The 26,992-nt window shown below is 44.2% G+C and overlaps 2 protein-coding genes across 2 annotated transcripts in view; both read left to right on the plus strand.

Annotated features, from left to right (window-relative positions):
• The window catches only part of LOC309564419 (uncharacterized protein), a gene marked incomplete at its 3' end in the record, with an annotated part of 909,898 nt that overhangs the window by 662,776 nt on the left and 220,130 nt on the right, over window positions 1-26,992 (plus strand).
• LOC309563481 (uncharacterized protein) overlaps window positions 1-26,992 on the plus strand; it is a gene marked incomplete at its 3' end in the record, with an annotated part of 35,320 nt that overhangs the window by 4,762 nt on the left and 3,566 nt on the right. Inside the window, exons 2-5 of the mRNA XM_082267874.1 lie at window positions 6,989-7,073; window positions 7,597-7,729; window positions 9,730-10,374; window positions 13,234-13,308. Coding sequence (XP_082124000.1) covers window positions 6,989-7,073; window positions 7,597-7,729; window positions 9,730-10,374; window positions 13,234-13,308 — 938 coding nt within the window. The remainder of the gene's footprint in view (window positions 1-6,988; window positions 7,074-7,596; window positions 7,730-9,729; window positions 10,375-13,233; window positions 13,309-26,992) is intronic.

Below are 26,992 nucleotides of genomic sequence, written 5' to 3' on the forward strand. Positions count from 1 at the left end.
ATTCTACTCCCCTCTCCGGTGTCCCGTTTCTCCTACCTCTCCTCCATTCCCTGTAATAGAACAGGTATACTCCCCTCTCCAGTGTCCCGTGTCTCCCACCTCCTCTCTATTCTCTGTAATAAAAGAGGTATTCTACTCCCCTCTCCAGTGTCCCATGTCTCCTACCTCTCCTCCATTCCCTGTAATAGAAGAGGGTATTATACTTACATAGTTACATAGTAGGTGAGGTTGAATAAAGACAATAGTCCATCCAGTTCAACCTGTGTAGGTGTGCGTGACTGTAATCATCTAACATAGCCCTCAATCTCCTGATCCTTGAGATGTAAGTCTAAGAGTCTTTTGAAAGTCACCATACTACCCGCAGAAACCACCTCTTGTGGTAGACAATTCCACAATCTTGTAGCCCTAACAGTAAAGAACCCCCCACGTTGCCTGAGGTTAAAACGCTTCTCCTCTAATCGCATTGTATGTCCTCGAGTCCTCATGCAATTCCTTCGAATGAACAGCTTTTCTTCTAAGCTGAGATCCCCATTAAGATATTTATAAATTGCTATCATGTCCCCTCTCAGACGTCTTTTCTCCAGGGAAAATAAATCGAGCGATTGCAGCCGCTCTTCATAGGTAAGGTCCTCCAACCCCCTAATCAGTTTAGTTGCCCTTCTCTGGACTTTCTCCAGCTCCAACACATCCCTCCTGAGGACTGGCGACCAGAACTGGACAGAATACTCCAGATGCGGTCGGACCAGAGTTTTATAAAGTGGAAGGATTATAGTCTTATCTCTGGAATGCATCCCTTTCTTTATGCATGCTAATATTCTGTTGGCTTTGGAAGCTGCCGCTTGGCATTGCATGCTGTTGCCTAATCTATCATCAACTAAGACTCCCAGATCTTTCTCCATTTTTGATTCCCCCAAGGGTTCCCCTCCTAACGTGTATTGTGTTTTTATGTTTTTGGTCCCCAAGTGCAAAACCTTACACTTCTCCACATTAAACCTCATTTGCCATGTCGTTGCCCACTCCGTAATTTTGTCCAGGTCATTCTGTAGGATATCTGCTTCATGCTGTGCAGTTATTGCCCTGGCCAATTTTGTGTCATCTGCAAAAACTGATAACGAACTACTGATCCCTTCCTCAATGCTGTTTATGAATAAATTGAACAAGGTTGGTCCCAGGACTGAGCCCTGGGGCACCCTGCTTACTACCTCAGACCAGTCTGAGTATGCGCTGTTTATTACTACCCTTTGGACACGGCCTTTTAGCCAATTCCGTATCCAAGAGCAAACCCTGCTGTCGATACCTGCAGACCTTATTTTATAAATTAAGCGCTTGTGGGGAACTGTATCAAACGCCTTAGCGAAATCCAAGTACACCACATCCACTGGTCTGCCCCTATCTAGCTCACAGCTCACTTCCTCGTAGAATGCTAAGAGATTGGTTTGACAAGATCGCCCATTTGTAAACCCGTGCTGGTTACTACTGATGATGTTGTTGTCTTTAGCATACTCTACGATATAGTCCCTTATCATCCCCTCCAAAAGTTTACATATTATTGATGTCAGACTGACAGGCCTATAATTTCCCGGGATATGTCTCTGGCCCTTTTTGAATATCGGAATCACGTTAGCCTTCCTCCAATCCCCTGGTACATCTCCTGTCCTAATACTGTCAGCAAAGATCAGGAACAGTGGTCTAGATATAACCATACTGAGTTCCTTGAGCACTCTCGGATGTACGCCATCCGGGCCTGGTGATTTGTTTGTGTTAAGTTTATCCAGTCTTTCCCTGATTTCCCCCTCTGTTAGCCATAGTGGCAAGTCCTGTGTATTACTACTAACCATACAGTCATGGTCAGTGTACCCTTCCTTTTCCTGCGTAAAGACTGACGAGAAAAAAGAATTCAGCACGGTTGCTTTTTCAGTGTCCTCTGTAACCATCCTCCCAATCTTCGCTAATTATGTGTGCAATATACTCCCCTCTACGGTGTCCTGTGTCTCCTACCTCCCCTCCATTCCCTGTAATAGAAGAGGTATTATACTCCCCTCTCCGGTGTCCCATGTCTCCTACCTCCCCTCCATTCCCTGTAACAAAAGAGGTATTATACTTCCCTCTCCGGTGTCCCGTGTCTCCTACCTCCCCTCCATTCCCTGTAATAGAAGAGGTATTATACTCCCCGCTCCGGTGTCCTATGTCTCCTACCTCCCCTCCATTCCCTGTAATAGAAGAGGTATTATACTCTCCTCTCTGGTGTCCCGTGTCTCCTACATCCCCTCCATTCCCTGTAATAGAAGAGGTATGATACTCCCCTCTCCAGTGTCCCGTGTCTCCTACATCCCCTCCATTCCCTGTAATAGAAGAGGTATTATACTCTCCTCTCCGGTGTCCCGTGTCTCCTACATCCCCTCCATTCCCTGTAATAGAAGAGGTATTATGCTCCCCTCTCCGGTGTCCCGTGTCTCCTACCTTCTCTCCATTCTCTGTAATAGAAGAGGTATTATACTCCCCTCTCCGGTGTCCCGTGTCTCCTACATCCCCTCCATTCTCTGTAATAGAAGAGGTATTATGCTCCCCTCTTCGGTGTCCTGTGTCTCCTACCTCCTCTCCATTCTCTGTAATAGAAGAGGTATTTTATATTCTCCGCTTCCCAGTTTCCTGTGTCTCCTACCTCCCATCTACAAACTGTATTCTCTGTAATAGAAGAGGTATTATGCTGCTCTCTTCGGTGTCCCGTGTCTCCTACTGCCGCTCCATTCCTTGTAATAGAAGAAGTATTTTACTCCCCTCTCCGGTGTCCTGTGTTTCCTACTTTTTCATTTTTATTGTTGCACTTTAAGCAAAATTAAAATCACTGCTCCTGAAAAAAACAATTTTTTTAAATTGTCTTTCTTTTTATTGATACGTGCCCCCCCCCCCCCCCCAGGGCAATACCTGTACCCCCCATACCCCTTCTACGGCCAATTACTTGCATATAAGCCTTCAAAATTGGCACTTTTGATGTGTCCTGATCGGCTCCCATAGACTTCAATGGGGTTCACCGTTCGGGTTAGAATTTTTCCCTTGTTCGGGAGTTCTGCTGTGAACCAAACAGGAGGGGGAGGGGAGTGTTTGGCCCATCTCTATTATCTGATCATATATAATGATTACGGGGGTGATTTACGTGTAGAGTACAGGTCCTACTGTAGTGTACAATTCACTATAATCGTTTTTTGGAAGCCATTACGATATCCAGCACTGCAGAGATATTTTAACAGAGGATATATTTTTTTTCATTGGGTCTAATTTATTGTGGAGGTACCACATGGATAATGAGGGACCGACGGGATCAAAATAAGCAACTCGTACCACAGAAGCCCCGTACACACGTACCGATGGTCGGCTTACAAATGTTCCTCTTTTCTCCCCGGGATGTCGGTGTCTGCTGAAAAGTGCAAAGACAGCACAAGGACAGCACAAGAATTTTGTCCGCCGACTGCAGAAGTGATGTCATGTAATGGTTAACTTTCCCTGTGTTTTCTATTTTCTGAGCATGCCCAGTCTTGCAAATCTGCGGTCTGTCGGCCGAATTGTGTACTGACAGGCGAACAATCGTCCGTTCTGGTGTCGGCATACAAATATTTTCATGTTTGCACGAAAGACTTTTGTCCGCGGATTGTGCGCAGACATCTGTCGGAGGCACCATACTAACACGCGTACAATCGGCAGATCCTTCGTCCACCGACGTTTGTATGCCGACGATCGGTACGTGTGTACGGGCCTTAAGAAGAAAAAAAACGATGGGCAATAAGTTTTTGCTTTTCGGATTGGAAAAAGGGGGTAGGTGTAATAATAAATGCAACATCATGGAAGGAGGAACCACGAAAAATAACACAGACTACAGATGTAGAAGTCTCCACTAGGTGGAGGCTAAAGCCCCGTACACACGTACCGATCGTCGGCATACAAATGTTCGTCTTTTCTCCCCGGGATGTCGGTGTCTGTTGAAAAGTGCAAAGACAGCACAAGGACAGCACAAGAATTTTGTCTGCAGACTTCAGCTGACTGCAGAAGTGATGTCATGTAATGGTTAACTTTCCCTGTGTTTTTAATTTTCTGAGCATGCCCAGTCTTGCAAATCTGCGGTCTGTCGGCCGAATTCTGTACTGACAGGCGAACAATCGTCCGTTCTGGTGTCCGCAGACAAAAATTTTCATGTTTGCACGAAAGACTTTTGTCCGCGGATTGTGCGCAGACATCTGTCGGAGGCACCATACTAACACGCGTACAATCGGCAGATCCTTCGTCCACCGACGTTTGTATGCCGACGATCGGTACGTGTGTACGGGCCTTAACTTATCAATGGGGGAAGAACAAAGACAGGAAGTGATCTCATGTTCAGGCAGGATGCAGTAGGGGGAGTACACACAGGAAGTGATGTCAGGATTAGACAGGAAGTTCTGGAAGAGGAGGGAGTTTTCAGGAAGTAGAGAGGAGACATTGTTGAAACTGGCAGCAGAGGAGGTAAGAAGATATTATTTTATATTTACACCCAGAAACCCCCCCGTCATGTCCGTCCTCTTCCTCCATAGTCACTGTGACGTCTTTTATCTCCAGTAGATGATGATACATACATATATAGAGTATTTTAATGTTTACATAGATACATTCTAAATATGGAGCCATTTATACAACCGTCTGTCCAGATCCACTGGTTTATAGACCGGATACATCCTAAATATAGAACCATTTATCCAACTGTCCATCCAGAGCCTCTGGTTTATAGACCAGATACATCCTAAATATAGAACCATTTATCCAACTGTCCACCCAGAGCCTCTGGTTTATAGACCGGATACATCCTAAATATAGAACCATTTATCCAACTGTCCATGAAGAGCCTCTGGTTTATAGACCGGATACATCCTAAATATAGAACCATTTATCCAACTGTCCATCCAGAGCCTCTGGTTTATAGACCGGATACATCCTAAATATAGAACCATTTATCCAACTGTCCATCCAGAGCCTCTGGTTTATAGACCGGATACATCCTACACATAGAACCATTTATCCAACTGTCCATCCAGAGCCTCTGGTTTATAGACCAGATATATCCTACATATAGAACCATTTATCCTCCTTCATAGTCTCACAGTTGTTCCTCACTGTGAGATAAGGAAAACTGGGGGATATTTATTAATTTTTTTAAAGTTTTTTTCACATCTTAGATTTGTGTGCTCTTTTGTCACAGAATTACATAGTTAGTGAGGTCGAAAAAAGACATCAGTCCATCCAGTTCAACCTATGATGTGTGTGTGTGTTTGCTGTTAACCGTACATTGTATACCCCTGTATGTTGTACATTCTATACCCCTGTATGTTGTACATTGTATACCCATGTATGTTGTACATACATGGGTTTGTACGTTGTTTTTTGAAACTATCGATGAACCCTGCTGATACCACTGCTTGTGGAAGAGAATTCCACATCCTTACTACTCTGACTGTGAAGAACCCCCTACGTATTTTAAGGTTAAACCGTTCTTCCTCTAGTTTTAGTGAGTGGCCACGTGTCTTATTGTATTCCCTTACTCAGAAAAGTTTGTTCCCTATGCTAGGGTCGCCAGTACAGTATTTGTACATTGATATCATATCCCCCCTCAATCGTCTCTTCTCCAGAGAGAATAGGTTCAGTGCTTGAGTCTTTCCCTCCATTCCCCTCATTATTTTTGTGGCCCTTCTCTGGACTCTCTCCAGTTCCAGCACATCCTTCCTGAGGACCGGTGCCCAGAACTGGACAGCATACTCCAGATGTGGCCGGACCAGAGTCTTGTAGAGTGGGAGAATAATCTCTTTATTTCTGGAGTGAATCCCCTTTTTTATACATCCCATCTGTTGGCTTTGCTTGCAGTGGCTTGGCATTGCATGACACTGCCAAGCCTGTTGTCTACCAGTACCCCCAGGGCCTTTTCCATCCTAGACTCACCCAGAGGTTCCCCCCCTTGAGTAGCTTGCTTTCGTATTTCTGACGCCCAAGTGCATTACTTTACATTTTTCAACATTAAACCTCATCTGCCATGTAGTTGCCCCCCCCCCATTATTTTGTTCAGGTCCGCTTGTAAGGTTTCCACATCCTGCATAGAAGATATTGGCATGCTTAGTTTAGTATCATCCGCAAATACTGAGATTGTACTAGATATCCCCTCCTCTAGATCATTTATGAATAAATTAAACAGGATTGGTCCCAGCACAGAACCCTGAGGGACCCCACTTTCCACACCCGCCCAATCCGAGTACTCCCCATTAATCATCACCCTCTGGACTCTCCCCTGGAGCCAGTTCTCTATCCAGTTACTCACCTTATGGTCCATACCTACCTTCCTTAGTTTGTACAGTAAGCGTTTGTGGGGAACGGTGTCAAAGGCCTTTGCAAAGTCCAGATACACCACATCCACAGGCTTTCCTTTATCTAGGTGGCAGCTCACTTCATCATAGAAGGTTAATAGATTGGTTTGGCAAGAACGATTTTTTCATGAATCCATGCTGATTACTACTTATAATACCGTTTTCATTACTAAAGTCTTGTATGTGGTCCCTTATCATCCCCTCCAAAATCTTGCAGACTACTGATGTTAGGCTGACCGGCCTATAGTTCCCCGGGATATATCTCGGCCCCTTTTTAAATATTGGTACCACGTTGGCTTTTTTCCAATCAGCTGGCACCATACCCGTCTGTAAACTATCCTTAAAGATCAAGAATAATGGTCTGGCAATCACCATCAGAATTGCGCTGCACTATTTTTGATTAGGGTGCAATTTTTTTTTTCCTTTCAGTTTACTATACAAGGAATATTAATTGATTAATATTCCCGCCTTGTCTTCTCTGGAGCAGAATATACAGAATAACAAAGTAAACATTAGCACATGTTACAATAAAGTCTGCAGAAGCAACCAAAACTCTACAGTAGTTATAATAGGGAATAAAGCTCTTTTTCTTTGTTTTAATTTATTGGAAGTGACCCTTCTACAGTCCCTCCACCTCACTGCCTGACAACAGAAGTAACCAGTACCAAGAAGATCATTGATCTGCTGACGGGAGAGGTGAGCGGTGCTGGGAATTCTGGGACATTATCCAGTAACAGACAAGGGATGTGTCTGGATGGTGACTGTATCATTGTGTGTGTCAGGTTCCTAAAGTTTGTCCGGATATCGTATATTTTCTGTGGAGGAGTGGAAGTATTTTGAAGGATCTCTACAAAGACGTTGTGATGGAGAATCGGTCATCCCGCACATCACTAGGTAAGAGGAGACTTTATTGTAAAGGAGAGAGCAGTACGGAGGGTCCACCTAGATCCCCCATCATCTGATAAACACATAGAAACAATGTATTTAGTCAGTGTGTGTGTTTCCTACAGATGGATCCAGTAATGGGAACCCATCAGAGAGATGTCCCCGTCCTCTGTATTCCCGGGACTCCACACAGAAAGGTCACACCACCCCTCACCATAATCAGGTAGGTGGGACTGAGCAATTCAAAATCAAAATGTTTTCCAAGCTTTGAGATGACATTCTTCTATGTAACGTCTTGCACCTTTTTACAAATGTGTCATCTTTGGGGGTTTAGAGTGATGAGATCATTGAGATTAAAGATGATGACGAAGAAGAGACGTTAGTGAGTGGAGCTCAGCAATCTATGGAGCAGGGGCAGATGACTGCGGAAAGTAAAGAGGAGGAACCTTTACTTTATATTGATATAAGTAAGTAATAAACTTTAATTGCAAAAATCATATACATTATACTCCTAGAAGTAAAATGAAAATGTATGTATTGCTACATTGGTTAAGAAAGGGTATATGTCTATTAAACTCACCTAAAAGGAAAATAACAAAAAATTCAAAGCAGCAGTTGATCCAGAGAAAGACCGAATACCCACATAAAGCTCGGCCTAATTTTCTTCAAGTTAAAAGAATTCCTTCCTGATCCAACAAGACAAACAGGAACAATGTTTTTACCTACTAATATTAGTAGCCGTTTATCAAATCCAGTTATTGTTTAACTAATATAGAGAGTCATTGAGAATCAAAGTATTTCTCAACCCCACAGCTCTTAACAGCTTGAACATCATCGATGTACCTACCCCTAGTGCCCAATGTGTTGTGTGTATTGTATTCTATAAGAAAAGATAATTTCTAGTCCTCATCAGAAGATGGCAATCATATTTACCTCACTATCCAATGTTCCCAACAAATGAGGAGGAGATACTGTACACCACATGAAAGGTCCATCTCCATTCCTCAATATCATGTCATGTTCCCAACAAATGAGGAGGAGATACTGTACACCACATGAAAGGTCCATCTCCATTCCCCAATATAACGTCATGTTCCCAGCAAATGAGGAGGAGATACTGTACACCATATGAAAGATCCATCTCCATTCCTCAATATAACGTCATGTTCCCAACAAATGAGGAGGAGATACTGTACACCATATGAAAGGTCCATCTCCATTCCTCAATATAACGTCATGTTCCCAACAAATGAGGAGGAGATACTGTACACCATATGAAAGGTCCATCTCCATTCCTCAATATAACATCATGTTTCCAACAAATAGGGAAGAGATACTGTACACACAAAGGCCCATCTCCATTCCTCAAAATATCATCATGCTCCCATCAAATGAGGAGGAGATACTGTACACCATATGAAAGGTCCATCTCTGTTCCTCAATATAACATCATGTTCCCAACAAATGAGGAGGAGATACTGTACACCATATGAAAGGATCCTCAGTATAACATCATTCCTCAATATAATATCACATTCCCAACAAATGAGGAGGAGATGCTGTACACCATATGAAAGGTCCATCTCCATTCCTTAATATAACGTCATGTTCCCAACAAATGAGGAGGAGATACTGTACACCATATGAAAGGTCCATCTCTGTTCCTCAATATAACATCATGTTCCCAACAAATGAGGAGGAGATACTGTACACCATATGAAAGGATCCTCAGTATAACATCATTCCTCAATATAATATCACATTCCCAACAAATGAGGAGGAGATACTGTACACCATATGAAAGGTCCATCTCCATTCCTCAATATAACGTCATGTTCCCAACAAATGAGGAGATAATACAAGATGAGGTGGAGAAACATGGTGGAGATTCAGCGCTAAACCGCTGAGGACGTCCTTTTTGACAAAACACGTAGGGCTGAAAGGTTCATCCCTATAATGTTATGTTCCCAACAAATGAGGAGGAGATACTGTACACCATATGAAAGGTCCATCTCCATTCCTCAATATATCGTCATGTTCCCAACAAATGAGGAGATAATACAAGATGAGGTGGAGAACCATGGTGGAGATTCAGCGCTAAACTGCTGAGGATGTCCTTTTTGACAAAACACGTAGGGCGGAGTCTTAGTGCTGAAAGGTTCATCCCTATAATGTTATGTTCCCAACAAATGAGGAGGAGATACTGCACACCATATGAAGGGTCCATCTCCATTCCTCTCCATAACAATATCATTCATGCATAATCACTGTTACACCGTGTGCTATATTAGGTTTGGATTTATTGTATATTTGTGGTTGTTAGTAATATTTGGACACGCTGTAGTTCTTCCTAGACGCAGGTCTAAGCTCAGTGAAATTTGTGACTTGTAGACCAGAGCATTTACGACTTCTAATAACAAAATATGAGAATTTCCTAATCCATGCAATAAAAAATTTCTTTCCACAGATGGACACTATGTCCAAAATGTGTCGAAGGGACATCCGATTTCATCTCAGGATTATAAAGCGGTAAAAAAAGGTCTCAAACAATACTCTCCAAGATTTAAACCCACTCCTCAAAATCCTCATAATATGATGTACAGACCTCGCCATCTGCAGACATCGGTGGACCCCCGTAATCCTGGGAGATCCTCTGATAAATCCCATACCATGACTTCAGATATCCATCTAAGTTCTCACAGTGCCGATCGGTCCACAGCTACATCCCTTCCCAATAAGTCTTCTTCCAGCCAGGAAGATGCTTACAACGGTGAAGGTCCTTTTTCATTCCCATGTTTGGTGTGCGGGTATTCCTTCACCAACAGAAGCGCCCTTCTTGCACACCAGAAAAGTCACTTCAAAAAAGGCTCCCATTCGTGTTCAGAGTGCGGGAAAAGTTTTAATACGAATGCGGATCTTCTTACACACCATAGAGTTCACACAGGATTGCGTCCTTTCCGATGTTCCGAGTGTGGGGTATGTTACACCAACAAAAGCTACCTCACTAAACATATGAAATTTCACACTGGCGAGGGTGCGCACAGATGCTTGGAGTGTGGGAAGTGTTTCTCTCAGAAAGGGCTACTTCTTTCACACCAGAAGGTCCACACGGGTTAGCGCCCTTATTCGTGTTCAGGGTGTGGGAAACCTTTCGCTCATACAGTAAGCCTTACTTTTCACCAGAGATTGCACATGGACAATTCTTCTTCTTTTTTTTTTTTTTTTTATGTTCAGAGTGTGGGAAATGTTTCTCTCAAAAAGGACTACTTCTTTCACACCAGAAAGTTTGCACGGGTTAGCTTGTTCATGTTCAGAGTGTGGGAAACCTTTCAGTCGTAAATCCTTACTTATCACCAGAGATTGCACATGTACAATTATCTTTTTTCATGTTCAGAGTGTGGGAAACCTTTCAATCGTAAAGTAAGCCTTAGTTATCACCAGAGATGGCACATGGACAATTATCCTTTTTCATGTTCAGAGTGTGGGAAATGTTTCTCTCAAAAAGGACTATTTCTTTTACACCAGAAAGTTTGCACGGGTTAGCTTGTTCCATGTTCAGAGTGTGGGAAACCTTTCATTCGTAAAGTAAGCATTACTTATCCCCAGTGATTGCACATGGACAATTATCCTTTTTCACGTTCAAAGTGTGAGAAATGTTTCTCTCAGAAAGGACTACTACTTTCACACCAGAAAGATCTCACGGGTTAGCTTGTTCATGTTCAGAGTGTGGGAAACCTTTCAATCGTAAAGTAAGCCTTACTTATCACCGGAGATTGCACATGGACAGTTATCCTTTTTCATGTTCAGAGTGTGGGAAACCTTTCCTTCGTAAAGTAAGCCTTACTTATCACCAGAGATGGCACATGGACAGTTATCCTTTTTCATGTTCAGAGTGTGGGAAACCTTTTAATAAAGTAAGCCTTACTTATTACCAGAGATTGCACATGGACAGTTATCCTTTTTCACGTTCAGAGTGTGGGAAATGTTTCTCTCAGAAAGGACTACTACTTTCACACCGGAAAGATCTCACGGGTTAGTGTCCTTATTCATGGTTAGAGTGTGGGAAACCTTTCATTCATAAAATAAGCCTTATTTATCAACAGAGATTGCACATGGACAATTATCCCTATTCATGTTCAGCGTGCGGAAGATGTTTCTTGCGGAAAGAAAAATGTATTTCACACCAGATAAACTAACACCGGCAAGCGTCCTTTTGTATGTTCAATGTGCGGAAAAGGCTTCAATGAAAAATATAACCTTCGCACACCCAAGAGAACTCTTGTGAGCGTCCTTATGCATGTTCCGAGTGTGGGAATCGTTTCAGAGATTAAGGAAAACCTAATGGATACCGGAGAATCAGTTTGCGTGAGCATCCTTTTCCATGCTTAGAGTGCGGGAAGTGTTTTACTATAGAACAACACCTGCTTAAACACCAGAGACTTCTCACAAGTTATAGACCATTTTTTTTTCATGTCCAGTGTGCGGGAAATGTTGCATTTTCCTAAAAGCCGGAGAATTGACTGAAATGAGCCCCTTTTTTATGTTGTGATTGTTGGAAAAGTTTCCCCTCAAACATGAGGTCTTTTTTTTGCAAACCACCTTTAGACGTCTGAAATCTGAAATCTTCCCGTACTTTCTCCAAAAAAAATTCAGGAAGCAAAAAATTGTTACACATCAGAGAAGTCACACAGGTGAGCGTCCTTTATTTATGTACAGGGTGCGGGAAATGTTTCCCTGAAAAAAACTATTACTAAGACATCAGACCTTCATAAACATCAGAGAGTTCACACAGGGGAGCGTCCTCATATAGGTGCAGAGTGCGGGAAATGTTTCCCCTCAACATCAGACCTTCATAAACACCTGAGCATTGGTGTGCGCAGCCTCTTGCAGTAGGGTGTACACCCCGATGTAAAAACACACATGCATGTATATCCGCAGAGCAGAAAGTGGTGTCAGTAGGGCAGTGGACGGTGTCAGTAGGGTAGAGAGTGGTGTCAGTTGGGCAGTGGACAGTGTCAGTAGGGCAGAGATTGGTGTCAGTAGAGCAGTGGACGGTGTCAGTGGGGCAGAGGACGGTGTCAGGGCAGATGACGGTGTCACAGTAGGGCAGAGAGTGGTGTCAGTAGGGGCGAGAGTGGTATCAGTAGGGAAGAGATTGGTGTCAGTTGGGCAGTGGACGGTGTCAGTAGGGCAGTGGACGGTGTCAGTAGGGCAGAGATTGGTATCAGTAGGGCAGTGGACGGTGTAAGTAGTATTTTGTTTTTAATATTTTTTTTAATTTTTACAATATTATTTTTTAGCCATTTTATGATTGGTGTCAGTAGGGCAGAGAATGGTGTCAGTAGGGCAGTGGACGGTGTCAGTTGGGCAGTGGATGGTGTCAGTAGGGCAGAGGACGGTGTCAGTAGGGCAGAGATTGGGGTTAGTTGGGCAGTGGACAGTGTCAGTAGGGCAGAGGACGGTGTCAGTTGGGCAGAGATTGGTGTCAGTAGGGCAGTGGACGGTGTAAGTAGTATTTTGTTTTTAATATTTTTTTAATTTTTACAATATTATTTTTTAGCCATTTTTTTTTTTAGAAGCCCCGTTTCGGGGCATTGATGAGAGATCAGGGGTCTAAACAGACCCCTGATGTCCCACTTTTGAGACAGAAATAAACCAAGGACAGATTCCCCAGTCCCTTTCTCTGCAGCCTGCAGTAAGCATAGTTCACTATGCTTTAGTTAAGAATGAAGACAGGAGCGATCGGTACAGATCACTCACTGTGTTCATTCAGAAAAGGAAGGAAATATTTACCAGCTCCTTCCCCGCTCCTGAAAAGATAGGGGGAGAAGCTGGCAGCACTGCAGGGAAAAGACGGGATGCAGAGGGAATCGGCACCACAGGGGGTGATTAGGGTGCGCCCCGGCCCACCCCGTGCTCACGCCTATGCACCTGAGAATTCACGCAAGTGAGTGTCCTTTCTCATGTTCAGAGTGCGGGAAATGTTTCCCTGAAAAAACTATTACTAAGACATCAGGCCTTCATAAATACCTGAGAATTCACACAGGTGAACATCTTTATTTTATATATATATATATATATATATATATATGTGTACAGAGTGCGGGAAATCTTTCACTCAGGAAGGATACCATAGAATTCATATTGGTGAGCGTCCTTTCTCATGTTCATAGCGTAGAAAATGTTTCATTAAGTTGGAGATCTTCATTTGCGTTAGAAAACTCTCACAGGTGAGATGTTCTTTTTCATGTTCAGAGTGCGGGAAAAGTTTTAATGAGGAGGCAAAATGAGGTGGGGATACTGTACACCCTATGAAAGGTCGATCTCCATTCTTCAATATAGCGCCATGTTCCCAACAAATGAGGAGGAGATACTGTACACCATATAAAAGGTCCATCTCCATTCCTCAATATAACGTCATGTTCCCAATAAATGAGGAGGAGATACTGTACACCATATGAAAGGTCCATCTCCATTCCTCAATATAACGTCATGTTCCCAACAAATGAGGAGGAGATACTGTACACCATATGAAAGGTCCATCACCATTCCTCAATATAACGTCATGTTCCAAACAAATGAGGAGGAGATACTGTACACCATATGAAAGGTCCATCTTCGTTCCTCAATATAACGTCATGTTCCCAACAAATGAGGAGGAGATACTGTACACCATATGAAAGGTCCATCACCATTCCTCAATATAACGTCATGTTCCCAACAAATGAGGAGGAGATACTGTACACCATATGAAAGGTCCATCTCCATTCCTCAATATAACGTCATGTTCCCAACAAATGAGGTGGAGATACTGTACACCATATGAAAGGTCCATCTCCATTCCTCAATATAACGTCATGTTCCCAACAAATGAGGAGGAGATACTGTCCACCATATGAAAGGTCCATCTCCATTCCTCGTTATATTGTAACGTTCCAAGCAAATGGAAAGAATGAATTTGGATCCAGTGGTTAACCTGGGAATTGCCAACATCCCAAAATGGTAGACAAAAGAACAGATTCCCCTGGGGCGTGGGACTTTAATGGCAAAAACCAGGTCTTGAGTAATGATAATTCAAATAAGTTTATTAGTATTCAACAAACAATGTATATCAAAAAAATATAAAAACATGTACAGAACAATGACAACACTTTAAAAACTCATGTGGCCATGAGTTATGTCTCTAGGACTGAAGATGGCTTAGACTTCCAAAGGCGACCAGACGCGTTTCGGTCAATCGCCTTTCTCAACGGTCAGTAGGATTAGATCTCAGACACAAAAAGTCGTCCTGGATGAAGAGAGGGGCCACAAAGATTAAAACAAGCAGGTATAGACCTGCATCTCAAAGAACTACTGTGCTCCTGATAGACTTAATTGACACTCTGCCAGAATAGTAACTGAGCAGGTCACTCTTTCACAGTGAGGGGAAAGGGCCAAAGAGAGTCCAAAGGTTAACAGGGGCTATGAAGCAGTATAGGGTGGTGATACAACAGGGATAGCCGTGCCCAGCCGGTGGACTCCCACAAGGATCCCAGGGATCGGTCCAACATATAGGGCGTTATATTGTGTATCTCTGTCTTGTTATTGCTTTCCATGGAGATATATTGTATGCAAATATTGAAGTTAAGGGGTCCCTAAAAGGAGAATCCCTGAGTGTTGAGTGGACGCTTGCGTAATGGCGGCTACTCATTACTCAAGACCTGGTTATTGCCATTAAAGTCCCACACCCCAGGGGAATCTGTTCTTTTGTCTTCCAAGCAAATGAGGAGGAGATACTGTACACCATATGAAAGGTCCATCTCCATTCCTCAATATAACGTCATGTTCCCAACAAATGAGGAGGAGATACTGTACACCATATGAAAGGTCCATCTCCATTCCTCAATATAACAATATCATTAATGCATAATCATAAAACGTAATAAATAAGAGAAGACATGGATATGAACATCCGTTATGACCAGAGTGCAGGAAACTTCTTTTTATACAAAGTGAAATTCTGATTAGACTTGGAAAACGCACTCCTGCCGATGTTGTCCATAAACACGGCGTGACCCTGTGTTTTTCTAATCTTTATTTCCAGAGAACACAGATTTCAGTGAGGGACCTCTTTTCTACTAATGCTTTGTGTAGTCCTTCCGTTGTGGTTTGCAATTGAACGTGCGAAATAAGCTGATTGAGTCTCCTGCAATTTTATTCCCTTGAACAATTATATTGATGAAATAAAACGTGAATATTGTTTTGGTATTTTACTGAATAAATGTGTGTACGTGTTTATTAAACTGGATGCACAAACAGGTCAGCCATTAGGGGGGGGATAGCACACATACATGTAGAGGGCCCGGCCGCCCCAAGGGGTATTTCTATCTGCTACCTGAAGGTTGGATGATTGACTACTGCCGTGGCTGATCGTCTCCACCAATCCCAGCAGGAGCGCATCCTGAGGCATCCAATAAGCAAGCCTGTGAGGAGTGAGCTTGGCGTTGCACCGGCAACCAGAAAGTAAAGCAGAGCAGCTGAGAGGAGAGAGGGTCTCATGGTCACAAGACGGCTCCCGGTGCCTGGGAACTAAATGGGACCCAGAAGACCTAGTCTGGGCTGGAGCGGTGGATCCCTATTTTTCCTTACATCCCCCGGGTGTGGTGGTTTATTGGCATGATTTAAAAGGCACTTATTTATCCCTACAATATGTGAGTTGCCATTTGTTTCTTAATATACCATCTGTTGTGTCTTTCTGCACCCTGAGTGGTACTGTTTGTTTTCGTGAGAGGAGCCAGAGGAAACATGGGGCAGGAGAGGCTCTGGAGGCTGCTGGTTCTTTTTTGGCTGCTGCTGGCTGCCATCCTCAGGTAAGGGGGAGATTGGGGAACCTCCATGAGGTGGTGGTGGGGGGTGGGGGGTCTATGTACTGATATGGTCTATGTGCTGATATGAGGACATGGGACCGGAGGAGCAGGAGGACATGGGATGGAGGAGGACATGGGTTGGAGGACATGAGATGGAGGAGATGGGACTAGAGAAGGACAAAGGATGGAGGAGGAGGACAAGGGATGGAGGAGATGGGACTGGAGGAGGACATGGGATGGAGGAGATTGGACTGGAAGAGGAGGAGGACATGGGATGGAGGAGATGGGACTAGAGAAGGAGGAGGATATGGGATGGAGGAGATGGGACTGGAGGAGGACATGGGATAGAGGAGATGGAACTGGAGGAGGACAATGGATGAAGAAGGGGGAGTACATGGGACGAAGGAGATGGGACTGGATAAGGAGGAGGACATGGGATGCAGTCAATGTTCCCTTTGAGGTACGCGCAGTGTCATTGACGGTCCCGCGCAAGCACAGATGCGGATCGCGCAGACGTGGCGGCCGGGGAGCAGAGCGTGCGTCCCAAGAGCACGCCCATTGTGTGACAATAGCGAATGAAAATTCGCTATTGTCACACGGATCCTCCTCCTGGCCAATCAGGGAGTGGGTCCTCCCGCTTCCTGATTGGCCGAAAGGCCAGCCCCATGTCATTGGCCGAGGAGGAGGCGCCGGGAGGACTGAGGAGGAGACGCAGGAAGCCGGGGACTGAACTGAAGAGAAGCTGCCGTGACCGTGAGGTAAGTGCACGGACTGGAGAAGGACGGGAGGAGATGCGTGGAGTCGGGACTGAAGAGAAGCTGTTGTCAGGTGAGTGCACGGACAGGTCTCGCGGGGGGAACGCTGGCATCTCTGCATTGAAAGGTGGCATGCTGGCATCTCTACATTGATTGGGGCAATGCTGTGGGCACTCTGCATTGATTGGGGGCAATGCTGTGGGCACTCTGCATTGATTGGGGGCAATGCTGTGGGCATTGCATTGATTGAGGGCAATGCTGTGGACACTCTGCATTGATTGAGGGCAATGCTGTGGGCACTCTGCATTGATTGAGGGCAATGCTGTGGGCACTCTACATTGATTGGGGACAATGCTGTAGCACTCTGCATTGATTGGGGACAATGCTGTGGTACTCTGCATTGATTGGGGGCACGCTGTGGCACTCTGCATTGATTGGGGGCAATGCTGTGGGCACTCTGCATTGATTGGGGGCACGCTGGTCACTCTGCATTGACGTCCCCCCCCCAGCGGGCCACAGAAAAATTATCAAACGTTGACCGGTCCGCTGCGATAAAAAGCACTGCGCTCAGAAATGTTTTTATTTGCTCAGCACAGTAAAAAATTAGAGGGAACATTGGATGCAGTAGATGGGACTAGAGGAAGGGGACATGGCATGGAGGAAATGGGACTGGAGGAGGAGGGCATATGATGGAGGAGATGGGACTGGAGGAGGACATAGGATGCAGCAGATGGGACTGGAGGAGGGGGAGGACATGCAAAGGAGGAGGACATGGGATGGAGGAGGAAGAGAACATGAAGGAGATGGGATTGAAGGAAGAGCTGTGTAAAGGACCCCAAAATTTCTGACGGCTGCCTTGTGCACAAACCTCAAATATACAAAATGTAGATACCTACAGCAGCCAATCAGAGTTTGTCTATCTGTCACGTGTGGCTGCGGGAGAACGGAGAGGTATGAGTGCCTGAGTAAATCCAGTAGCTCTGTGATGGTAGATAGCCGATGCTCCACCAGGACAAACCAGAAGACAGAGGTAGCTGAGAGCAGACAGATGCAGCAGGACCAGAGCTGGCTGGTAGCAGACTGGCGGGTGCCCGACTGCCTGACAACAGGATACAAGTGCTCCAGCAGAGGGGCATGGACCAGGCAACAATGCCCCTGAATCGCACCTAAACCGGTAAACAGGAGCGCCCCATCTCCTGGACTGAAAACCGCAGCTGCAAAAATGTGAACTTGATAAAGGAAAAGTAATGATTAAGCACACAGTCAGTGTGTGAAACGCGTCTACCTTGTCACGATTGTCATATTTGGATGTCCAGTCAATAAATCTGGATTTTGACTCAAACTGGAGTGCTGCCAATTCCTTTTTACTTTATCAAGTTTTCACGGAGGCGAGCCGGGGCATGCACCGGTGTGAGTCATCAGGCAATTACACCACCTTGAGCAGTGAGTTCTTGTCTCTAAAAATGTGAACTTGGCCTTAGGTGGAAAGGGGTAAATAGGAGTAGCCTAGAAATAATTGATACACAACGTGGTGAATGAATATCTGATTTCACATCCTGATAGAGCTATCATGTGACCACTCCAAAGTGGGAACCCCCCCCCTCCCCCAGAAAAATCCATACTCACCTTTATTTTTCCTTTCCTGGTGCACTCTCACAGTAGCCTGTATCCAGTCTTCCTTCATCACCCTGTCTCCCTCTGCATCGTTGTGTGTCCCCTGTGACTTCCAGCCAGCCCTTCGATATCAGAACCTGGGCACTTCTAGTTTGTGTTTCTCCTCTGAGTCTCTGTGGGTTCCCGTGACACTCCAATCAATTGGGACTGTGCTACCTATTGACTTTGTGAATCCAGCACTGCAAGGGACTAATGCCTGCTCAGGTGGGTCAGAGGACTGCAACCTGGGAATCGTCTGCAGTGTAAAATCTCCACCTCTGGTGAAGACAAGGCAGTTCCTTAGGGCTCTCACCACCACGGATCAAGCAGGCACGTCAAGCTCTTTGTGACTACGTTGGGGCATCCAATGGCCTGCTAGATGGTACAACTAAGTGCTAGTCAGTCACCCTGCCCCTACTATTTTATTTAATTTATTACAGGTACTTGTATAGTGCCATCAATTTACACAGCGCTCCACATATACAGTATCTCACAAAAGTAAGTACACCCCTCATATTTTTTGTAAATATTTTATTCTATCTTTTCATGTGACAACACTGAAGAAATGACACTTTGCTACAATGTAAATTTGCTGTCCCCTCAAAATAACTCAATATACAGCCATTAATGTCTAAACCGCTGGCAACAAAAGTGAGTACACCCCCTAAGTGAAAATGTCCAAATTGGGCCAAATTAGCCATTTTCCCTCCCCGGTGTCATGTGACTCGTTAGTGTTACAAGGTTTTAGGTGTGAATGGGAAGCAGGTGTGTTAAATTTGGTGTTATCGCTCTCACTCTCATGCTGGATAGTGGAAATTCAACATGACACCTCATGGCAAAGAACTCTAAAAAAAAGATCTAGGCCAGGCATGTCCAACCTGCGGCCCGGAACCGCAGGCAATACGGCCCACTGCCCCCTGACCATTTTTTTTTTGCTGGGGAGGAATGAAGGAAGGATTGGGGGCATGGCCGCAGCAGCTTCCACCTAACGGTAGGCAGAGGCTGCCTCGGAGGGGGGGGGGGGAGGCGAGCATGCACAGTGTTTCTGACTCCTACCACCATGGTGGTTATGGTGGTTAGAGTCTTCCTTTATTATCTCTCAGAAGAAGTAGTAAACCTCTGTATACTGATTCCATTTCATCTGATCATCCTCTAGTTGTGTTAAATTAGTGCAGGGGGCACGGGAAGGGCGCGGCGGCATTTTATTACTTATATACCTTAACTATAGTACTGTATATATTTTATATGCGGCCAGAGAAAATTTCTCTACACTCAATGTGGCCCAGAGAAGCCAAAAGATTGGACACCCATGATCTAGGCTATAAGAAGATTGCCAATACCCTGAAACTGAGCTGTAGCATGGTGGCCAAGACCATACAGCGGTTTAACAGGACATGTTCCACTCAGAATAGGCCTCGCCATGGTGGACCAAAGAAGTTGGAGTGCAGGTGCTCAGCGTCATATCCAGAGGTTGTCTTTGGGAAATAGACGTATGAGTGCTGTAAGCATTGCTGCAGAGGTTGAAGGGGTGTGGGGTCAGCCTGTCAGTGCTCAGACCATACGCCGCACACTGCATCAAATTGGTCTGTATGGCTGTCGTCCCAGAAGGAAGCCTCTTCTAAAGATGATGTAGAAGAAAGCTCTTTTTTGCTGAAGACAAGCATTCATTCTTTGCTGAAGAAACATTTTGCTGAAGACAAGCAGACTAAGGACATGGATTACTGGAACCATCTCCTGTGGTCTGATGAGACCAAGATAAACTTATTTGGTTCAGATGGTGTCAAGCGTGTGTGGCGGCAACCAGGTGAGGAGTACAAAGACAAATGTGTCTTGCCTACAGTCAAGCATGCTGGTGGGAGTGTCATGGTCTGGGGCTGCATGAGTGCTGCCGGCACTGGGGAGCTACAGTTCATTGAGGGAACCATGAATGCCAACATGTACTGTGACATACTGAAGCAGAGCATGATCCCCTCCCTTCAGAGACTGGGCCGCAGGGCAGTATTCCAACATGATAACGACCCCAAACACACCTCCAAGAGGATCACTGCCTTGCTAAAGACGCTGAGGGTAAAGGTAATGGACTGGCCAAGCATGTCTCCAGACCTAAACCCTATTGAGCATCTGTGGGGCATTCTCAAATGGAAGGTGGAAGAGCGCAAGGTCTCTAACATCCACCAGCTCTGTGATGTCATCATGGAGGAGGGGAAGAGGACTCCATTGGCAACCTGTGAAGCTCTGGTGAACTCCATGACCAAGAGGGTTAAGGCAGTGCTGGAAAATAATGGTGGCAACACAAAATATTGACACTTTGGTCCCAATTTAGACACATCCACTTAGTACTGACTTTTGTTGCCAGCAGTTTAGACATTAATGGCTGTGTGTTGAGTTATTTTGAGGGGACAGCAAATGTACACTGTTATACAAGCTGTACACTCACTACTTTACATTGTAGCAAAGGGTCATTTCTTCAGTGTTGTCACATGAAAAGATATAATAAAATATTTACAAAAATGTGAGGGGTGTACTCACTTTTGTGAGATACTGTATATTGTACATTTACATTCATCCCTGCCCTCAAGGAGCTTACAATCTAGGGTCCTTGACTCGCATTACAAATGCCAGGGCCAATTTAGAGAGGAGCCGATTCTCCTGTCTTTGGAGTGTGGGAGGAAACCAGAGGAAAACCACAGGAAGAACATGCAAACACCAGGCAGAAAGTGTCATGGTTGGGATTTAAACCGTGACCCTAGTGCTGCTAGGCAGAAGTGCTAACCACTTAGCCATTGTGGGAGGGGATTCCCAATCTGTGACACTCCTAAAATCAACCGTAGTGAGAACTGCTGAATCAATAAGGAAGAGATGGATTAAGGTGCTCCTTGAAGACCAGGTCACGGGTTTGCAAGTTGTCTAGACTGAAACCTTGGAGAATGCTGCCCATGACATAATCTCTCTAGTTGAGTAGTACCTCCTCTGGTCCGTGAAGCTCCCTCGTTATTTGTGATTTCTTAACACGCTTTACTAGTTTAGAAGTTATGGTTTTTTAATGAGGCTAATATCCCTTTTCATGATCCCTAAGAACAGCTGGATCAATATGGCTGAGTTTGATAAAAGGTTCTTCTTGAAGACCAGATTGGGGCTTTGAAGATGGTCCAGGCAGAAACGTTGAAGAATGTTGCCCACGACAATGCCATCTCTTTAACTGAGTGTGCTAATACCTCCTCTGGTGCATGAAGTTCCCTCATCATTTGTGATTCATTAATGCGCTTCACTAGCCTAGAAGTTATGGTTCTTGATGAAATTTCCCTTTCCGGATTCCTACACAAATGATGAATAATCTCTCATTAGATCTCGACAACATCAGTCTAAGGACCACTCTGTCTGGATTGAGAACACAGTAAGGTTCAGATGCTGTCAATGCATGGAGTTCAGAAACAGGTCAGGTGAACCTGAGCGCTATTAGTAGGGATAAACCGATATGGTTTTTTCAGGGCCGATACCGATACTTTGGTCACAACGAATCGGTATCGGCCGATATGGGCCAATATTTTGTACATTTAAAGTTTTGTAAAATAAAGACAATTTTTGACACAAATCTGGTACTGAACATGTGGCTGACTGTGGTGGGTGGCTGACTGACTGGCACCCTGTGATGAGTGGCTGGCTGGCACCCTGTGGTAGGTGGGTGGCTGGTACAGAACCTGTGGGCGGCAGGCTGGTACAGTGCCTGTGGCTGGCTGGTACAGGGCCTGCGGGGTGGCTGGCTGTCTGGCACCCTGTCTGTGGGTGTCTGGCACCCTGTGGTGAGTGACTGGCTGTCTGGCATCCTGTGGTGGGTGGGTGGCTGGTAAAGGGCCTGTGGGTAGCTGGCTGTCTGGCACCCTGTCTGTGGGTGGCTGGCTGTCTGGCACCCTGTGGTGGGTAAGTGGCTGGTGCAGGGCCTGTGGGTGGCTGGTTGGCTGGTACAGTGCCTGTGGCTGGCTCGCTGGTACAGTGCCTGTGGTTGGCTGGCTCGTACAGGGCCTGTGGATGGCAGACTGGCACCGGGCTGCTGTGGGTGGGTGTATGGCTGTGATACACTCCCGCGAGACTAGTCCCGACTCCAGACGAGGCTGTCCAAGGTGAGGAAGACGGCCTAAGAAGGCAGAATGACGTCACAAAACTATCGTCAATATCGGCCAGTTCCAGGGCAGATACCGGTATATCGGGGAAAGTGAATATTGGCCATCAATATATCGGCCTTGCCAATAATCGGTCTATCCCTAGCTATTAGTAATGCTATCTTGAGAGTTAAATTTCTAACTGTCCAGGTTTCAGATGGGTTAGGAAAGTACTGATAGGATTAAGGTCAGGTTCCATTGCGGAAATGTTGGTCATTTAGGAAGATGTAGCTTTAAGCATGATCTGAGAAGCTGCACTATAAGAGGGTTAGAGGCCCACCTCATGCCGGTTAGGGCTGAAATGTGAACGTTTGACCATTAGCAGACCGCTTACCTACAGATTTACTACTGCAGAGCAGCCCCGTTGTACTGGATTACGTACATGTACGTGATCCAACGTTTCCAGGTAGGAAAATAATATCATAGTTGGTAGACACCATAACATTCCCACAAATCACTCATTATACATTTATTTGGATTTTTTATTTATTTTTTACCAAAGACGTAGCAGAAAATTACGAAAAAATTCGATTTTTTTTATTGGATATATTTTACAGCAGAAAGAAAAAAAATATTTTTTCACAATTTTCGGTTTTCCTTTTTTTTGAGTTTATATAATACAAAAATCCAGTGGTGATCAAATACCACCAAAAAAAAAGCTCTATTTGTCAGAAAAGAATTATATATATTTAATTAGGGGTGCAGCATTGCATGACCGTGTACCAATTAAAGTAGCACAATGCGGAATAGCAGGAAATGCTCTGGTCATGAAGGGGGGTAAAACCTTCCAGATCTGAAGTGGTTAATGAACTGCAATCCAGGCCTTCTTCCAGGCCTTCTTGTAGAAAGCCTAGAACCTTTATTTACTTCTAGGGAAGAACGGTCAAAGGACATTGCTGCAGCTGAATTTTTTTAATCTTTCACATACTCTTTGGGATCTGAACTTGAATTCCCTCATCTTCCAGTGTGACCATGGGAATTGTACAGAAGAGAGAGCCAAGGTGACACAGGCCCCTGTATGCATCCGTGAAAGAAGGCGCCATAAAAAGTAACACAGGCTGCAGCTTTAACATTCACCACAAGATGGTATCTAACTTGTACTATGGGGACAACATGGACATGAAGGGATATTGTGTTCAAACAGGAAGTGATGCAAGATAGACAGGAAGATCTGGGTAACTGGAAGACGAGGAGGTAATACGTTCTAAACATAGAACCTCTGGTTCATAGACCGGATACATCCTAAATATAGAACCATCTATCCAACTGTCCATCCAGAGCCTCTGGTTTATAGACCGGATACATCCTAAATATAGAACCATTTATCCAACTGTCCATCCAGAACCTCTGGTTTATAGACCGGATAGATCCTAAATATAGAACCATTTATCCAACTGTCCATCCAGAGCCTCTGGTTTATAGACCGGATACATCCTAAATATAGAACCATTTATCCAACTGTCCATCCAGAGCCTCTGGTTTATAGACCGGATAGATCCTAAATATAGAACCATTTATCCAACTGTCCATCCAGAGCCTCTGGTTTATAGACCAGATACGTCCAAAATATAGAACCATTTATCCAACTGTCCATCCAGAGCCTCTGGTTTATAGACCAGATACATCCTAAATATAGAACCATTTATCCAACTGTCCATCCAGAGCCTCTGGTTTATAGACCAGATACATCCTAAATATAGAGCCATTTATCCAACTGTCCACCCAGAGCCTCTGGTTTATAGACCGGATACATCCTAAATATAGAACCATTTATCCAACTGTCCATCCAGAGCCTCTGGTTTATAGACCAGATACATCCTAAATATAGAACCATTTATCCAACTGTCCATCCAGAGCCTCTGGTTTATAGACCAGATACATCCTAAATATAGAACCATTTATCCAACTGTCCATCCAGAGCCTCTGGTTTATAGACCAGATACATCCTAAATATAGAACCATTTATCCAACTGTCCACCCAGAGCCTCTGGTTTATAGACCGGATACATCCTAAATATAGAACCATTTATCCAACTGTCCATCCAGAACCTCTGGTTTATAGACCGGATAGATCCTAAATATAGAACCATTTATCCAACTGTCCATCCAGAGCCTCTGGTTTATAGACCGGATACATCCTAAATATAGAACCATTTATCCAACTGTCCATCCAGAGCCTCTGGTTTATAGACCGGATAGATCCTAAATATAGAACCATTTATCCAACTGTCCATCCAGAGCCTCTGGTTTATAGACCAGATACGTCCAAAATATAGAACCATTTATCCAACTGTCCATCCAGAGCCTCTGGTTTATAGACCAGATACATCTTAAATATAGAACCATTTATGCAGCCGTCCATTCAAAGCCTCTGGTTTATATACCGGATACATCCTAAATATAGAACCATTTATCCAACTGTCCATCCAGAGCCTCTGGTTCATAGACCGGATACATCCTAAATATAGAACCATTTATCCAACTGTCCATCCAGAGCCTCTGGTTTATAGACCAGATACATCCTAAATATAGAACCATTTATGCAACCGTCCATTCAGAGCCTCTGGTTTATAGACCGAACATCCTAAATATAGAACCATTTATCCAACTGTCCACCCAGAGCCTCTGGTTTATAGACCGGATACATCCTAAATATAGAACCATTTATCCAACTGTCCATCCAGAGCCTATGGTTTATAGACCAGATACATCCTAAATATAGAACCATTTATCCAACTGTCCATCCAGAGCCTCTGGTTTATAGACCAGATACATCCTAAATATAGAACCATTTATCCAACTGTCCATCCAGAGCCTCTGGTTTATAGACCAGATACATCCTAAATATAGAACCATTTATCCAACCGTCCATTCAGAGCCTCTGGTTTATAGACCAGATACATCCCAAATATAGAGCCATTTATCCAACTGTCCATCCAGAGCCTCTGGTTTATAGACCGGATACATCCTAAATATAGAACCATTTATCCAACTGTCCATCCAGAGCCTCTGGTTTATAGACCAGATACATCCTAAATATAGAACCATTTATCCAACTGTCCATCCAGAGCCTCTGGTTTATAGACCAGATACATCCCAAATATAGAGCCATTTATCCAACTGTCCATCCAGAGCCTCTGGTTTATAGACTGGATACATCCTAAATATAGAACCATTTATGCAACCGTCCATTCAGAGCCTCTGGTTTATAGACCGAACATCCTAAATATAGAGCCATTTATCCAACTGTCCATCCAGAGCCTCTGGTTTATAGACCAGATACATCCTAAATATAGAACCATTTATCCAACCGTCCATTCAGAGCCTCTGGTTTATAGACCAGATACATCCCAAATATAGAGCCATTTATCCAACTGTCCATCCAGAGCCTCTGGTTTATAGTCCAGATACATCCTAAATATAGAATAATTTATCAATTTTACACAATATTGCCATTGGGTTGTTGGCTGTCATCACTGTTCGATAAGGAGGGGATATTTACATACACATTTTTCTTTTTTCTTCTTTTTTTTTTTTGTAGTCACATCTTAGATTTAGGCGCTCTTTTCACACAAAATCACAATTGCTTTTTCTTTTTAGAGACTATATTGCATAAACTGCACTTAGAAGGACACAAGGATCTCTACAAGGACGTCATGATGGAGAATCAGCCGCCCCTCACATCACCGGGTAAGAGAAGACTTTATTGTAAAGGAGAGAGCAGTACGGAGGCTCCACCTAGATCCCCCATCATCTGATAAACACATAGAAACAATGTATTCAGTCAGTGTGTGTGTTTCCTACAGATGGATCCAGTAATGGGAACCCACCAGAGAGATGTCCCCGTCCTCTGTATTCCCGGGATTCCACACAGGAAGGTCACACCATCCCTCACCATCATCAGGTAGGTGGGACTGAGCATTTAGACCTAACAATGTATTCCAAGCTTTGAGATGACATTCTTCTATGTATTTCCTTTTTTTTTTTTTTTTCCAATGTATGTATCATCTTTGAGGTTAAGCAGGAAGAACTAAAAGACATAAAACTTGAGGTTAAGGAGGAAGAAGAAGAGACGTTGGTGAGTGGAGATCAGCAGTCTATGGAGGAGGGGAAAATGGTTATGGAAAGTAAAAAGGAGGAATCTTCCCTTTACATTGGCTTACGTAAGTAATAAATATTAGATTCAGAAACCATTTACATTTTCATTTTACATTTGTGAGTATAAAGTATATATTGCTGTATCGGGGGAAGGAGGGTATATGTCTGTCAAACTCCTCCAAAATAAAACAAAATTCAAAGCAGCAGTTGATCCTTAAACA

Source organism: Pelophylax lessonae (genome assembly GCF_965119305.1).
Source record: "Pelophylax lessonae genome assembly, chromosome: 9".
NCBI classification, from domain to species: Eukaryota; Metazoa; Chordata; class Amphibia; order Anura; family Ranidae; genus Pelophylax; species Pelophylax lessonae.